Source organism: Empidonax traillii, unplaced genomic scaffold (assembly GCF_003031625.1).
Source record: "Empidonax traillii isolate 1590-97213 ecotype Southwest subspecies unplaced genomic scaffold, ASM303162v1 scaffold26:size2357266, whole genome shotgun sequence".
Classification (NCBI taxonomy): Eukaryota; Metazoa; Chordata; class Aves; order Passeriformes; family Tyrannidae; genus Empidonax; species Empidonax traillii.
Genome location: NW_020955219.1, coordinates 677,674 through 695,833, shown reverse-complemented (window position 1 = coordinate 695,833; position 18,160 = coordinate 677,674). Strand labels below are relative to the sequence as shown.

General features: G+C 40.5%; 1 protein-coding gene across 9 annotated transcripts in view; it reads right to left on the bottom strand.

The window, feature by feature from the left end:
- The window catches only part of UNC13B (unc-13 homolog B), a 208,215-nt gene that overhangs the window by 74,823 nt on the left and 115,232 nt on the right, over positions 1-18,160 (bottom strand). For 4 of the 9 annotated variants that reach the window (XM_027906444.1, XM_027906476.1, XM_027906469.1 and 1 more), the window contains exons 3-8: positions 17,833-17,855; positions 12,015-12,061; positions 7,102-7,180; positions 6,321-6,326; positions 5,281-5,355; positions 4,387-4,606 (exon numbers count right to left, since the gene is read on the bottom strand). In XM_027906444.1, coding sequence (XP_027762245.1) covers positions 4,387-4,606; positions 5,281-5,355; positions 6,321-6,326; positions 7,102-7,180; positions 12,015-12,061; positions 17,833-17,855 — 450 coding nt within the window. The remainder of the gene's footprint in view (positions 1-4,386; positions 4,607-5,280; positions 5,356-6,320; positions 6,327-7,101; positions 7,181-12,014; positions 12,062-17,832; positions 17,856-18,160) is intronic. The other 5 variants (XM_027906490.1, XM_027906498.1, XM_027906460.1 and 2 more) reach the window with 3 other exon arrangements.

The following is an 18,160-nucleotide window of genomic DNA, read 5'->3' as shown; positions in this document are numbered from 1 at the left end:
GTTTGGAGATAAAGCTACAGATTTCATGTTTAAGAGCAGTTTGAAGCTTGAGATCTCATTTCCTCATTTTCAAGATCTCCAGAGGACCACATTCTGTTATCCCAAGACAACTTCTTTTCTCATGTTTAACTGTAATCTACTGAGGACGAGATTAGCATAACTACGAAAAAAAAAAAACCAAGACACAGTTATAGACACGGATTACTCTGGTTTTTCAAAAGCCAGCCCTGAACTGTACAGGCCTCTTTTACTGGGATCTTGCTAGCATAATGTCATTCCCTTCCACCCTCTACATAATTACTTCTATGCATTTGTTCCTTGGTATTCTACACATCCATCCCCAAATTTTCCTTTAATACCAACATTGCCTAACCCACTGTAATTTAGTTAGTACTACATCAATGCTCAAGGCAAGAGAAAAAATTCCTTTTCCAAAACCCTTGCATGCTGTGGGGATGTTAAAGACCATCCTTCTACCCTTTTTCAGCCAAGTAAGAAAGGAAATTACCCATACAGCAGAGATTTCCACTACTTTCAAGAATAGCAGAAGGCTAAAAGAGAGCACCGTCCCTTGAGCAAGGATTTATGAGCTTATGATAAAAAGGCAAGAGCCCTATCATCAGAATAATAACTTCTGAGTGCCCACAATACTATAAACCAGGTGGCTGGTTCCAGTTTACTGCACTTCAGACTCCACCAGTTCATGGAACAGCCCTGCCGAACCAGTCTGCAAATGGGTTTTGATTCAAACTGAAACAAAGCATTGCTGAATTGGAGTATTTCATCAGTGCAGTCCCACATGTTTGTTGAGTGTATCAGAGACTCAGTTTCTTAAAAATATGGAGAGCAAGAAAAGTACCTTCAGAAGAAATAACCAAACTTAATTCTTACAGACTTGGGGAAAGAGATATTTTATTTCCCCCAGAAAGACCAGAAGGAAAGGAGATGGATAAACAGCACATTTTGATTGTAAAGAATAAAATCCCAGGTGTCTATCAAAATTTTAAGGCATAGACAATAGAAGTATATTTGTAACCAGCCAGAAAATTCATTTTACTCCAATGTAACATTTTCTGGAAGAATTACACAGATTGAAGTGAAGATGTATCCTGAGGCATCAAGGTATAATCAATAGAATTGCATTTGTCACCAGTCTGAAAATTCATTTTACTCTGTTGCAACATATTCTGGAAGCCTTCAATAGACCTGAGTGAAGATACGTCCTCAGAATGTTTGGAGGTTTTTGCCAACAGCAACAATAAAGCTTCTGTTAGGAAAAAAAATCCCTCCTGAGTTCAGTAAACAAGAAAGTTCAATCTTGAATTTATTGGATCTCTAAACTGTTGTTTGTCCACCAGAATTGCTAGACAGTGTTCTGCACAGACTATGTTCTTCAAACATATATTATAAAAAAAAAAAAAAAAAAAAAAAAGAAAAGAATTTCTTCAATTTTCTTCTTGATGGGTTCCAGTTAAAAGGATTTTAGCACGAACATGCCAAAGCAAAGAACAGAGTTGCCTGGAAATGTCTTTTAATAGATTTCTAGTACTGATAACAATTGCTTTCCCATTCTGGAAGCACATTCACATATTGAATCCACCATCTTCTTCATCTCCCAGGACTGTCCTCTACCTTCTTTGTCTTTTAATTACACAATTACCATCTTCAGTTTGCTTTACATCTCTGTCCCAGCTAATTATACACACTACACCCACAGTGGGTAATCTTGCAGACCCTGGTTCACAGTTTCTCTGTCTTCCTTGTTATGATGCTGGACAGTTTACAAATAACTCACTAAGTAAAATTTTTGCTTGGTTGGGTTTTACCTTTCTACATGTTTCAGATGTTTTATGCCCAGTGTACTCTCAGTTGTTTCCTCTCTGTTTCTACAACTCTGCACGATGAATTATCTTGAGTTTACATTTAGAAAGAAAATGTGAAAACATCTGCAACCCTCCAAATAAAATAACAAGTTCTTAATGCTTTGCTAAATACGAAAAGTAGAGTAATTTCCAGTTGTTTCTTCTATTTCATGGAAAAACACAGACTTATTGCCATAATCACATCCCACAGTCCATTGCATAAGCTTATGTAATTACAGCTGGAGATTAAAAAACCTTTCCCCATGGTTATTCTTTGGAGACTGTTTCAGAGACTCCCAGTTTTCAGGGTGTCTGAGTCACTGAAGTTGTCTTCTACTTCTACCTTTAATTTTCTTACAGCAAATTCAGTTGGGTTTTTTTTGTGGGTTTTTTTTTTTTTTGGCTTTAGGCCATGGACATCTGTAAGGTAAGCCAGAGTCATAGCAGGTGCCCTACATGCACGTCTTACACCTCTGCCGTGGGCTCCACAACATGTCTTCAGAAACATTCTATAAGGACAGATCTCATATGGCTATTTCTACTTTTTTGAAAGAGCATGATTCCTGTCCTCCTGTTCCCCACTGCCAAGCCTCTCTTTTGAAAGATTAACAAATTCATACCACCCTCTCCCAAGACATTCTTATATTTTCCCCATTACTACTGAACTCCCTCCAGTACCCAGCCCAGCCTGAACTCTCCCTTCTTGAACGTGGATTCTTTCTCTACAGGAACCTATTTCCCCTTACTTATTATCTGTTTCTTAAATGTAGGAGGGGGTTCCTATTGTTTTCAACTTCATGATCACTGCTCTATTCAACAGCTTTGTACCTGTTTCCCCATGCTGCTGGCGCAAACCTAATTTTCCTCTGTTCTCCATAGCATTTTCCCCATACTGAGATATCACAACTCCATTGCAACACTTCAACATGCTGGGTACGCAACAGATTGTGTCAAAAAACTAAATTATGACTGAATTACATTCTCCTGGACCAAATGCAACACCACAGCTTTTTCCTTGGTCACAAAAAGGTGCCAATGATGCAACAGTTCTAATGCTATACACTGACCTTGTAACCCTCGAAGACAAATCCAGAAACACTAAGCAACTGTGGGACAGAGAAGTTCTGCCAGTATTAGATGTGTCTTACAAATAAGCCATTGCAAATAGACCTAGTCTCAACTGTGACAAATTTAGGACACTGCACACATCAAAAATACAAGCACAAACAACATCCTTTTGTGGTGTTAGGAAAAGCCATAAGGGAAAAAAAAAAGTGACCTATGATTCACTGGTATGCCCTGCTGGGTCATCCAGCCTGGCTTTCCCAAACAACTACAATCTGAGGCAGATACAAGACTTTTGTGTTCCTATAACTACTAAATGCTCACAGGCATTTGCAAGTCTGCTTATACTCCAGAAATATGTTTATACTTCAGAAACTTTCCTGATTTCTTAGATTTAGTCCATCAAGCTGTAATGACAAGAAAAGCAGGAGTGAACAGAAACAGCCCCACCTTCCTACTCAAGATTTAACACATATGGCAGAAATTTCTATTCCATTTAGACCAAGATATTTTGCTCTCAAGCAGGAATATAAATTTGAGACCAAATTAAGAAACAGTTTTACAAGCAAACAAAAATAACAGGACCAAGGCAGATGCCTAAATGAATACTTCTCTCTCTCCTTTTTTTTTTCTCTTTAAGCAAATTTCTTTTAAAGTTCTCCCTTGTTTGTGTAAGGTCTCATTTATTCTGCAAAGTCACAGAGCTCCTTGAAGAGATGGCTTAGTTTTTTACACCTCAGAAATAAAAGAAACCAACAAAATAAACAAATGCTAGCAGGAAGATGAAATACTGCCCACACACCTAAATACCACCTTTGTATCAGACCCACCACCTCTGCTGACTAAGCCCCAGGTTCCCACAGTAATTCAGCCAGTAAGATCTACTGTTAAAAAGACAAAACCCTTGCCCGATCTGCCCTGTAAACAGAGAATCCAAGCTTAGTCATGGAATCTATCCCCTAAGCAGGAACACAGTGCTGCTCTGAAGAGCTTGAAACAGTGGCACAGGCTGATGGCTGGAACAAGCAACATGACTGGGATACCAGGGCAGGGGGGACTGAACAAATGTCAAAATATTCACCCTCACACCCTATTCACCCAGCCCACTGCCTCTCTTCCACGCAGGATATGTTAGCAGACACGCCACCTGAGCTGACAAAAAGAGAGTAAACAAAACAGACAAACAAAAAGTCAGCCAAACCCAACAACTAGACACGAAAGAGTCAAGAATTAAACCTTCTTTTAAAGCACATCAACCATAATTCTGCAAAGTTCTTCTGCATCACTGGTGTCTGTGTCCACAGGGCAATGGGGCTAAGCTCAGCCCAAGGGCATCTTTCCAGAAAATGCAGTCACTCTAATAACTGCAGCTTCATTGATTCCCTGAGATACCACCAGTACATTTAGGAAAGCTCTGGTAGCACTTACGGACAGTCACACTCCACTGGCCACTACTCACTCTGCAAGCAGTCAGCGTTGAGCAAGTCTTGGCACTTCTCATGGCACTTGACTCCACATTCCCCACAGCGCATTCCCTGCCGTGCAATACCCCACAGCAGCCCCTCGCATTCGTAGCAGTACGTAGGAGTTGTGGCTGTCCACACCTCGAAGTTGTGTGGGGTTGTACAAGAGATGGGGTAAATTAAGGCTTGCAAGGTCTTCTTATAGACATGAGATTTCTGAAAGGCAAGAGCAGACATAAGCCCACATCCAGGAAGGTGACTGAGCCTGTTTTTGCTGGTTAGCACATGAATTTTAAAGAAAAATGCATGAGGGGTGCAGTAAATCTACAAGGTAGGCAAATTTATAAAACTTATACAAGAGGTGTCAGAGGACACCCTTGTGCTTCCAAAAACATTTCTCCAGGCATTTAAAAACCTGGAAGAGGTTGAAAGACAAGAATTAAGGTTTGCAATCAAGGAATATCTTGCTTTAAATCAAGTTTCACACACTGTCCCCCACAGCAGATAGCACAGGAAAAGATGGTGAGATTACTGAGTTCAAGAGGTGTTTGGACGATGCTCTCAGGTACATGGTGTGACTCTTAGGGTGTCCTGTGCAGGGCCAGGAGTTGGACTCGATGATCCCGATGTGTCTCTTCCAACTCGGCATATTCTGTGATTCTGTGATTCTATATTTTTTGGCATTATATTGAATATATTTAATGGGTGGTTTTGCATGTTTAGTTTCATTTTACAAACGGTACAGAAAGTTTTGCATCTATATTTCTTGATAACTGTGAAGCTGGCTCTGCATCCCAGAGAGTCTGCATCCCAGAGAATCAAAGCAGGATGCTGCTATCCATAATTTGCTTACTAAAAGTTAAGAGAAGCCAAGCAGTCCTCCCACTTACCAGCTCTTCATCTTTGAGAGATGTTCTAGTGGCCATTGCTGAGGTAATTCCGGCTTTCCGGGACTGAACCAGTGACTAAGGAGGAAGAAAGCTTGTTATTCACTACCAATATTTATGAATACAATGGCACTACATGCCCAGAGATGTAAGCAAGGGGACTCTCTCATGCCACATATCAAACCAGTAGTCTACTGCATTCAAGTTGATTTCTTAAAATGACAGCTCACATCTCAGAAGAGTCAAATGCGAATTCTGAAAGGTCTGCAAGATTGTTTTCATCTGCCCAGAACCAGTCTGAATTAAGTAAATTTTTTTATGTTTCTCTGGTAAGAACTATCAACGAAACCTGGGTTCCCATTTCCACTTCCCTGCTCTGGTAGCAACAGTAACGCTTTTATTGTCTAACGTCACTACAGGGGACTCACTTTTCTATATCTATCGTCATTCATATCCGAAAGGACATTATTTTATCAGTTTTACAACATACACAAACTGTCAAAATATGACAGTAAAAGGGCTACAAATAACCAGGAAAAGAAAAAAAAAAAAAAAAAAAAGGAGTGTGGGTTGGGAGCAGAGGTTTGAATGTGCTGGTGTATCACATTCATTGGCCATCACTGAACACAATGAACTGCATTTTCCCCTCACAGAACTGCCTTTCATGTCCCCCCAGTGGTGTTCTGCAGCTGTGGACAGCACAGGACAGTGCCTTTGCAGGACTTCACAGTGGCATGCATGGGGTTTCTGCAGCAAGCCACTCCAGTTAGATGAAGGTAGATGAGGAAATGAAAGGTTGCAGCATTTGCTTTGAAATCACCAAACTGTGTCAAAAGCCTCCATTTATGCTCTGCTTTATGCAGTTTGAAGACAGACTGAAAAAGTTCATTCCTCCAGTGATGGAGCGGGACAGAATGCTGGATACACATGCACTGCAATACTGCAGGTTCAAAACAAAAAGAAAATAAATGGATGGAAAATAAGGTAAAATATTTTTTTTTTTTTTGGTGAAGACTTGATGGATAGTCTTTAGCTTCACTTACCATGGCCTGTGAAGAGAGAGAATGAAAGCATTCAAGGGAAGTAAGACAAGTTAATGCCATTATTGCAAAGATTTAAGATACAAGCAGTTAGCTAGACACATACTAAGCTTCCCATGCATAAGCTGGCAGAGAAAATTGCATGCATCTTCTCACATGAATTACAGGATATGGAAACTTTGGTCTTTCAGCTGTTACAGCATTTCTCCCAAGTATGAAATCGCTACATGTGCTGAATACAGCCAACAAAAAACCATTTGTCCTGCAGAAGCCTTATTTCACCATATCATACAAGCATATGAAACTTGTCCTCGTTACTCTCTTGGTTCTCATGCTTCCTCAGTGCAGAAGCCTACTGGCAATATTGCAAATAGCTTTTAAAATCCAAGCACATATGCTCGTTTATCTATCCTCAGAAATTCCAACCCTCTGGTGAGTTGCCAAACCTCACGTGGACATTATAACTTTCCCTAAGGTATGTGATTTTTTTAGGAAAACACTTAAAAATAATGTAGGCCTAAAAATAATCAAATACTTTGTGAAGAATAACAAGGAAAAAGAACACAAAAAATACCTTAATTCTGTCAAATGAATGAAACTGTAGCTCATTCTCACTGAGATTTTTTTCAAGCACAACTCCTAACCCTTTAGAATAAGAATTAATTTAACAAAATGGAAAACATTCAGCTTCCTAAAGTGACAGAAACTGTTATCATACAATGAAAAAGTAAAGCTAGCTGCACTAATGGCTACGTAGCAGAAGAGAAACAAACAAATCTCTTACCAGATCACTGACAAGTGGAATTGGCTTTTTTTTGCGTAGATCAGGCATGCTATCGATGCCATAGAGACCACCCGCAGGCCTGGAAATTCAGGAGGAAAAAAAAAAGAAAGATTAATTAGTTTAGGGTTGAGGGGGTGAAGAGGGGGATGCTTCACTGGAGGAAGAAAAATCAGCCAGAAGATTATACTTAAGAAACTGTAAAGTTAATGCTAAAAACGATTAAGTGTTTATCTTCTTCACGAACAACAATCCAGACATTCCTGTCTGGTGTTGGTGGTTAGGAGAGGAGCGTGTCAAAGAGGATCAGCCCAGGGGCAGGATGCTGCTACTCATCTTCTGATTCAAAGCTAGAATATAGTTAATCCTGGCCCTTGAGGTCCATATAATTATTAGGAAAAACCTGATATCTGAGGAGAAAGGAGATCCTTTTTATTTCCATAGAAGAGACCATTTGTAGTGCTCAGCATTTCAAGCCATCCAGACTTGTATACACAAGAGCTGCCATTTGCTGATGGAAGTGGCAATGGAGCAAAAGAGCCACTATCCCAGGAACAGTAAGAGCCTGATGAAATAAAACACTATAATCTGCTTCCCACCTGATGATGCCAGACTCTGTAATTATAGCTGGAGCCTGCTATTCACTGGTAACACCACGAGCCCCTTGGTGGTCTAGAGGTTAAGGACGCGGCGCTGTCACCGCCGAGGCCCAGGTTTGATTCCCAGTCGGGGCCACTCCCCGAGCAGATGGAGCTTGTTAGCCCTGTAAGGCAATCCATCTACGTCCTGAGGACCTCACTGCCACCGTCCAAGCTCGCTTGGCCCCGGCAGACGAACCTCAGGATTAAAGGGTGGGCTCAGTTCCGCGCACACTGTGTCTCACCTAAAAAACCCAATGCGCAGGCTGGAAGGCGTAAAGACCTTCCCCGGTTCTTCGTTAGCGAAGACTGGCCATTACAACCCTGTACTTGAAGCAGATCTATTAATTCAGTTTAAAGGCCTCCAGCAAATGCATCCATCTGTAATGACTTTAGACACTGCTTTTTGCTAAGGCTGGAAACAGAACACACACTTCTCTGCTGTGACTCCATGCAACGAACGCTCAGCCCACCAGGCAAAGCCCCTCTCACTGTATCTCTCACCTTTCCCATCTTCATGCTGCTTTCATGCCTTGCTAACATTAGGAATATGGCTCCTGAGGCCTTTTACTTGGTTACAGAGACTGTAAAGGAACCCCTCTGCCTCTCCATCCTTAGCCATTCGTTTTCATGCAATACCATACTGGCTTACACCTTTTTGCATTCGTAGGATAAAGTGGATAGCCCTTTCAACCAGTCTGTTTTGCTGATTTGGCACACCTGACCCAGCCAAAATGCTTTAGGGCACCACAGTTACAGGAAAAAGGAGCATGGGACAAACTGTTTTAACTGCAACAAAACCCACACATAGAGCTGCCCTTCCTAAGGATCCAGGAAACCAAACTGCCACTACAAATTTGCACGTGCCATGAAAATTGAGAGGCTGGCAAGTGACAAGAGGCAGGATCTACTCAGAAAACAGTATCTACTCAAGCCCCTGTTAAATACAGCCAAAAGTAAAAAAAAGGAATCCAGGGTGACCAAACCTACATAACAGCAGGCCATGCTCGAGGACAGATGAGGGTGTCATGATACAGACAGCACAAGGCTGTGCCAGAGAGGAAAACAGAGAGGAAAGCAGTCTATTATTACAGAAACATGAGACAGAATTGCAAGAGCACAATTGACTTTTTCGAGGGGGCATGGGAGAGTGACATGTCCGAGCCAGGGCTGAGCTGACAGCTGCTGCTGGCTGGATGAGCCTGGTGGGAAGGTGAGCAGTCACATGTAACTGCGCAAACCGTGCAGGCTCCACATGCAGGATGAGTCACACTTGCACGGCAGCACAGCCCCTCTGTGCTCCTGACACACCACCTGCAGTCACTGGGAAGGGAGGCAAACCCAGACACGAGAAAGGTGGAGGTTTACAGCAGTTAATTGATTCTGCTGAAATATTTGGCCAAGAATGAGAACAGTTTTCCCAACACGAGGAAATCCTTACAGCAAGGTGACACCATTTTTTTACTAGAGAACTCCAGAAAAACTTTTTTGCTCAAGTTACACTGAAATGATCCCTTCTGACTTATCATAGAGAAATCTCACCTACATCAAGAAATAAGAAATATCTGCACAGTATTTATATTGCTAGAAATATTACTGCCAGACTTACTGGAATTAAACATGGAATTTTGTCTGCTGCCCTAACATTACAAATCCTTTCTGATATCAGTGATACTTTCTTGGGGTAAAATAGATGTCATGAAAGTCTACTCAGATAATGCCAAGAATCTCAGCATTACTTAAGCCACAACACAGCTTATTGATAAATTGGGGTCAGAGATTTGTGTCAAATCACTTAAATTATGAAAGCATACACAAAATAGAAAGGGAGAGTCCATAAGTTGAAAACATGCAACAAAATGGTTACAAGTAATAATCCAGAGTCAGTGCTCCTGCTAAAAGTCAGCTGCACAATTGAGAAATTACACTTCTTTTCTACACAATTTCCAATGATTTTTTTTTCCAAGTCAATTCAAAGGAAACAGTGATACTCTGACCTTTCCCAGGAAAGAAAAAGCATTAAAATTGTATGTTTTATAAGTTCAAGATGAGCCTATACAAATGACTGTGCTCAAGAAGCATGTCCAGTTACAACTTGTTTCTTGCAAAATATTTTTGATTGATTGAGGTTTATGAGAGAATCAGTGGTAGGCCAGGATGACAAACGTGTTTGAAAGGTGCTTGCACTTGTCAGTGAAGAAAGGCATCTTAGAACACAAACAGTTATGCACTCAGATGACATGCTTTTATCTTGTTAATATACATAAACAAACAAATAAATAAATAAATTAACAGCAACAATTCTCAATTTTCAAAAGTGTTGTGCTTTCGGCTATCTCGGTCTCTTTATTCAAGCACAATTTCTACCTTGCTTAATAAAATTACAGTGTTTGCACAGACAGAACAACTGTCAGTGCCTCAAATGTGTAGCTTCATATGTAGTAGGGTAACTCTCCTCTGCAGTGACTGTAATAGACTGTAATATTTATCGCATTATTATGGAGAGCTGTATTGAGGAATGAATAGCATTTCTGTATGAGAAGAAGATTTGCATTAATAAATAAAATATATAGATATGAGATATCACACCCAGAGACTGATTCATAATACCAATTGCATCTTTTTTTTGGAAGTGATCTCTCCAAACCCAGTGATTACAGACAGGGAGCTACTGTTGCATTATTCTAAAAGTGAAAGTACCTTGAAGCATGTATTCATCTTTAATATAAGTTTTATCACACAGAAGCTTCCATTAAATCTTGAAAATTTAAGCAAGCAAAGGTGGTTTGCACTGATAGAAGATGACTACATCCCTCAAAGTACACCATTATTCTACTCTTCATATTGAAAGAATAAATATAAATGCCTAAATATACTTTGAGACTAATAAGCCACAATGTGGCTAAGGGTGGAATTAAAAGGTTTACCACCCACAGCCACCTTCTCCAGAAATATCTTGCATGGGGAATACAGTGAATATGACAAACTTCTGTCAAAACTACATTAGCCAGACTGTTTTGTTACATCTTGCACAGAAAGGAAAAAAGTTACAGACTAGAGCAAACACTGGCTTGAATTGACAAAGCACATTTTTAAGTATTTCAAGGACTGTAGGTGTATTCATCTTTCAGGCTGGGAAATCATTTTGTGTGCATGAACCAATAAACCGAGTACACTGTATCCATGTTAAAGCAGGAGAAGGTGCTGCTTATAGTTACTATAAATCACTGTCTTGTGCTCCAGCAAATTGCCAGTTCTCCAACAGCATGCTCACCCAAGTCCTGGGCTCTTTGGGAAAGCACAGGGTTGCTAGGCAGCTCCAGGCATCCGCAGGTGACACTTTGTGGCAATGCCGCCACTGAAGAACAGTAACTCCAAAAGCAGAAAGCCATACAGTGAAGCCTCTAATTTAATTCACGTTTTATTAGGGAAGTTTCCTTCAGTAGTATGAGAATTAACTTAAGCGTGTAGCAGGACAACCTCTTGCTGAGATTTCAGGGCAAATCGGCTGCTACTGACTGTCAGCTCCTAATGAGTGCCCTGCCACCAAACCGAATCGCCCTCGCAGTGTACCAGGCACACAACCCAGCAGCCCATAAAACATGTCACTGTCTTTTTTTTTTTTTTTTCCCCAGAGGATACCGTGCTGGCACCTGTTATGCAGAGTGTCATGCTGAAATTTACAATCAGGATCTGTCTGCTTCATTTGCTGCCATCATGGAAAGAATTCACAAACCCTCACTCTCATCTGTGCAGATCAGGCACGATGATCACTGCTTTAAAAATACAAACTGCAATGATTTCTAGAGTTAATGCAGTTTTCACTACTATAATGACCATAGAAAACACTGCAAAGATAGAACACTTCCCCAAACCTACCTTTTCCTTTCCTAAGAGCAAAAGACATAGCAGTCTTTCAGAGCTACTCTTTCACGCTCCTGATGCCACAAGTGACTGATTCAGGAAAAAGAATTTCATCCAGACCACTCTGAGGTGCTCAGTAACAATTATTTAATACTACTACCATAAGCACCTGCCACCAATACATTACAGACTATACAGTGCAAGTATAACCTTGATCTTAACCACAGTTCTCAAAGAGCAGCACAGTCACCTCCAGCTCCTTAAGAGGAGACCGAAATACAGCAGCAGCCTGGCCCTAAGTGAGGTTTGGCCACTTCGTTACTTCATTTAAAACACCAGAAATTCTGTTTTTACTTATAGCGAACTGCAGACATCACTTTAATTATAAAAACAACATCTCAAAACACTACTTACCCTCCTTTGAGCCAGGGTGGTTTTGATGGATCAGCCACATCTTGGCCCTTAAAGAGAGGAAGGGAAAAGAGCAACATGAAACTAGTTTCCAAAAAGACCAGAAAATACCAGAGAAAGTATTCAGACTGTATTCTGAGGAAAGGGTAACAGACCACACTGCATGCTGGCAAATGCATACAGAAATTCATTCAAGCACCTCCAGTGACCAAGATGCCAGGATAAGTCATACAAACACAGACAGGCTATGCAATTTCACTGAACACCTAGGACTGGAACCTGAAGAGCCTGTTCAGTGCACCTCCTCATTCAAAAGGCATTCTTGAAGACCAACTTTTCAGTTTTTTTCCAACCCAAAATAAGTTGGAGCTATTGGAGAGCTCCTGTTATTACAGGTCACCACTTAATCCAAACGTGGTCACAATGAAGATGTAAATTAAAAGCTCTTGTGTGAAATGCACAAATGACAGACCAGACCAACATGAACCTTTGTACAAACACTTGTGAGCTTTGCCCATGCTCAAACGTGAAGAGTCTTTAGTCCCCTAAGCAGAGAGGTCCCGTTGCAGTTCCACCCATTCGTATCAAAGTATTTAATTTCTAACAGGTGTGAAAAAAGAGCCAGTATTTGCAAGATGACTGTAGGTGGACTGGCATCTCACAGTCCTGCAGACTGCCAATGTGAGCATTCATATTTTGAATTCAAACAATGTTCTCATTTTCATATTAGGATTGTATTTATAGAGCAATGTTTTGTTTCTTTGAAAATCTTCAGTGGACTCATTAAAAGTGATAAATCCTTAAACACCTGCAATGTACCAAGACAGAGGATTTCATGACGCAAATGCAACCATATCCTTCTGAGCACACAGGGGAGGACATCTCTACCTTTGCTTTTGAACACTTAGAAGAGCTGTGGCTAGAAAGCAAAACTAAAATGGACAAAGGTTTTATAATGGACTGAGCTTGACATCAGATGGTTCAGCTGAGACGAATGACAGAGAATGACAAACATTTATTGGCAAAAGGAATTAGTTTAAAAAACAAGTTTTCAATCATTTTACCTGATAAACTCTAAATAAAAGTGACTGATATTTGAGACATCAAAAGACCACAAAACAGCTTTTTCATTGCAGCCTGTAGACCACAAGAGAGAGCATCAGGAATCTGTCTGGGGTGGAAAAAAGATCCAGGGAAAGCTGTTACCTTGCTGAGCAATAACCATTTCCTACGGGCAACCATGAGTCAACAGACAACAGCCAGGAACGTGGATGTGGGGAGGGCGATTAGGAAACAAACCTGCATCATCTCCCAGATTTGAGACATGCCAAGTAAAAACTGCCAAGAGTTCCAAATAAATTATACTTGTGCTCATGTATTTTAATTACTTTTACCAGCCTTTTAGCCATGCAAATAAAAAGAAAATGAGAGAAAGAGCATCTCTAGGGTCAAGATTCAAAATCATCTGGGTACAACCGCACAAAACAAAAGATCTTCCAGCAAGTGACAATATTGATGCAGGGCCATGGCAGATGATGGATGTGAAGAAACAGGAGTTATCACCTGCTGAAAGCAAAGTAAAGAGATAATTTGTTCCAGGCAGCCTTCTCCCAGAGAAAATGCCAAGAGAACCAGCCCCTGACATTCATCAGACAGGGACTGATGCCTCAAGACCGTAGAAGAGGCAATGCAGCATCCACAGTTAAGGTGTGTGTGGGGAGCAAGGACATGTGATCCAGATTAATGTAGGATCATTACTGGCTTCAGCAGCTTGAAAGCGCTTCTGAGCAAACATGAAGAAAAGAATTAACATGGAGGCAAGTGAAAAACAGGAGGTGAATCAGTTTTTTAAACATTTCAGTTAAGCAACTATTTTTGTTTATACTGTAAAATGAGCTGAATTTTCACTTCAATAAAAAACTTTTGATGCAATGCCATGTGACGTTAATAAGGCCGGATAAGCTGAGGAGGAGGAAGGAGCTTTAAGGTGGGTAAACAAGTAACTGCAACTGAGCCAGCCATGGACAACGCAATAAGGAAGCCTGTGGGAGTAAGCAGGATCTGCTGATAAAATCTGAAAATGACAAACACAGGGGAATTATTGATACTGAACACATATGTCCAGTGGAAGGAACTGATGGCAGTAAAGACTGCAACAGTGGAGGATTAAGTGTGGAAAATGGCAAGGTCAAAGTCCCAAAGCCTGCTTTGAACTTTGTACAGGGTGGTCCTCAGTGGAGAAAAACATGTGACAGTGGACTTGAGTCCTAGTCATCACACTGACCATATGCCTCTATGATGTGGCTATGTAAGCAGAGAACACCATCCAGAGTATGTCCAGTGAAATGCCTCCACAGAACTAAAACCATAAGTACCTTTGTACTGTGCTGGCAAGACTCCTTTAGCAAGGGCAGATGAAACTTTTTTAGTCTATATCAAAGCAAAAAGAATTCACAAAGGAAAATGGCAAAAGCAGTTTAAGGATGTAAATACAATACTATAGAAGAAGAACAAAACATCTTGCTTATTCTAGCAAAAAGAACCTTTTCCTGTGTTTGTTCAGTAGGCAGGAGAACTGGAGAAGATCTGCAGCTAATCATAAACGGAGGAAGAAAATTCAAAGGTGCCTCACCATGACAGTTCTGTAGCAGCCTTTCAAAAGGAGAAGCAGACACCAAACCTAACTAGATCTAAAGAAGAAAATTAGGAGGTTTATATATGATGTAATGGCATGATATCACACAGTGGCAGAGCACTGGCAGTCACCAGGAAGTCCTCTGCAGCCCCTTCTTGCGCTGACATATGCAGTCAAAGAATCAGAGGCTTCAGGAGCTACAAGTGCTGGCTCAGGGTCCAGACACCTCCATCAGTGCCAGTTAAACAAAGCAATCCATAGTTTGCACCTCTGCTGTGGGTAGGAACTCTTCACGTGTTCCCTTCCATTTAAAGAAGGCAAATGGCAGTGCTGTTCAGATGCATTTGCTGCAGAGGGTGTTTCCCACCCTCCAAAGGCAGCACTCAGACCAGGGAACAGCAGGGCTCCAGCAGCTGCTCTGGGACTTGCCACAGCTATGGATCTGCTCGAGTTCAGCCCACAGCAGCAGCCTGACTCACTCACAGCCTGGGCAAGCAGTGGAAGAGACAGGCAGGTGAGAAGAACACTGTAACAACTGCGAGAGCTTTTAGCACTGTCCTTCCCAAAGCAAATGGGAGAGGCAAAGGGAAAATAGACACATTTTACACCCAGTCATCCACATGCTGCATGTCACAGGAAGTGTTTTGCTGGCTTATGCATCTTCTCTGCACATCTCTGTCACTTGATCTTTCCTTGAAAGCAGCCAGACCAGTTTGAATCTGAAATATTGTGCTTTTTTTTGTTTTGTTTTGTTTTTGTTTTGTTTTGTTTTGTTGTTTTGGTTTTTTTCTTTAAACCTCCAGTAAGCAAGTGAAGGAGCACTCAAATGATGGAGAAGCAAACACGTAAACAAAAAAGCCCGTCACATCTTTATTTGTTTGTTTGGTTTTTTGTTTTTTCATTATTTTTGAAGCTGCTGGATGACATTTTTACACCTACTGTCCAGCAAATACCTTCAGCTGGGGAAGTGCTTGTCACCCCTAGGAATGCAGTATATTCACTCACAGTAAAGCATGCTGCAATCAGTTGCTGAGAGGTCTTCTCCAAGCAATTAAAGTTTCTTTTCTACCAAAAATCAGTTAGCAAAACAATGCCAGTGACAGAGGAGCATAAATTTAAGGCCCTGGATTAAACAAGGTAAAAGATATGATCATTTAAGGCAGGGTATTCAGTCATAGGGAAGTTAATGTTTGGTGAAGCCTAAAAATGAAACTACTAGGATTTTTGTTTTCTCAGGAAAAGCAGCAACTAGGCTTACAAGTAATTTGAGAAACTATTCAACAAAGCTGCAATTTTTAAATTCACAAATTCTCTCATACACAAGAAGATGCTTCAATGGCCAGAAGAATTATGTACTTCTGTAGAAGCAAAAATCCATAAAATGGACGAGGCATTAAAAAAAAAAAAAAGAAAAGAAAAAATCACCAAGTCTGGAGCACCCCAAGGAAACAGAATAATATCCCTAGATCTGTTAGCCCTCCATACAAATCCATCTCTCCACATAATAGACTTCCTAACAATGGAACTTTCCATCATATTTAAGTACTGTGTCTAACACATTATCCTCTCAAGATAAAAAACAGATGTAAAACATGGAAAGCTGCTTTACAATGTTTTATTTAAAAAGATTTAAAAAATCAATAATGACTTTTATTTGTTTTGAAAATCATCCAAACTTGCTTTCAAATACCATGCTTTATTACTAAACCTCAAAAACCTCAGTTTAGATATAGGCTAATCTGAATCAGGCTAAACCAAAGACAAACTGTTTCATTGTCTAAATTAAACTTCTGGTCATGCCTAATTAGAGCATTTCTTCAGAGGCATTAGCAGAGTCAAACTGAACTAAATTTTCCAAGTTAAATGAGTGAGTCTTATGGTTCAACGTCTTCATTGAACTCAAGTGTCCTGCATTTTACATGGAATCCAAAGCTGCAACAAGTCAAAGGATTATTTTAAATTAATTTTCTATTCTGCAACAGCATCAATTTAATTAAGGATTGAAGAGCCCCAAAGGAAACTCATCCCACTTGATGTATCATCCGGTACTACTTTTCTAATTGCCAGGTGAGCAGTTTAGAGGAAGTTGAAGTGGTTTTGCACTGAAGCCAGAAGATGGAATTTAACACAAGTATTTGACACCTCTTATCCCAGTGGTGAAAAATTCCTGAAAACACATTAATGGACAGATATTTACCAGTAAGAATGAAACAAAACTGCTCATACATGAGCCAATAGAGGTTAGAAATGTAAATTAATCAAACTCAATGGATGAGATCTGTATGGAGGCCCAAAAGGCCTGGAACATTCAGCCTACTCCAGGAAACCGATTTAACCTCATTCATACAACAAAGGGAGAGGGAGAAGCACAGCAGGCACTGAATCCATGCAGCACAGATTCAAGAAAATAAAACAGCTGAGGATCCAAAAGCCAGTAATTTCTCTGTATGAGATACAGTTGCAAACACAACTGTTGACAAAACACACAGTAGTCAATAAAATAATTCTGCAGATCCCTTCTCCTTTTGCAGTTAGGAGGAAAGAGTCACTTGTTGCCCATAGCGCAATAAGCAGAGAGGTAACCAGTCTACGAGTAGAAAAGTAATAACTGTAGGTATTAAGGGAAAAATCCTGCCCTTCCCATGGGGCACAGAGCCCTGCTCAAAGCAAAGTGAAGCCTGTAGCTACCTATAAAGACCTGGAATCTGCAGTGAACACCTTTCAGCATCCACTCTTGCTTAATCTCAGTATTATAGCCTATAGATGTACTTTTGGCTTTAATGGATGTTAAGTGTATGAACCAGACAGACATGAAATGAAATATTATAGTGAAGAAAAACGAAAATATACTTGGTTTAAACAAGATTCATAAAGAGGAAGACCGGAAAGGACAAGATAAACAACTTGTACTCTGCTGACACGGTGCCTGTGAACATCACACACACCCCACAGAGGACCGAAGGGAGGAGATCACTCCAAGCATTCATGTTCTCCTCTTTGTACAAGGCAATACGCACTGAACAGACTCTTAACTCATACACAATGTTAAACAAAGCCTCTGACAATCATGACATGCTAAGCTGAACCTCAGCGCCTCAGCAGGAGCAATTGGCTACATGGAGACGAGTCATGCACACACAGGGGTTTCAGAAAGAGATGTTGGTTACAAGGGACAACATGTACAACCTGGAGCTCTCCTCTACCTCCTTCTGCAAAGAAAAGAGAAAGATAAGAAGGAGAGGAACAAAAGTTAATAGACCAGAGTTCTGCCATGAGGCCTGTAAAATGATTTCAGAAACTGGGGGAAAGGTTTGCCACAAGTTGATAAAACATTTGTGCAGCGAAGAGTTTTCCCATGCACTTCCTGGGACATACACCAGTCAACTAATCTCTTTCAATCAACCTCAAATTTAACTAGTCAAATTTCATCCACACATGCACATGCATTATAACATATGTTTTCGAGAACTCTTTTTGGAGTTACAGTTCTGGTTTTATTAACTGAGGAATTTTA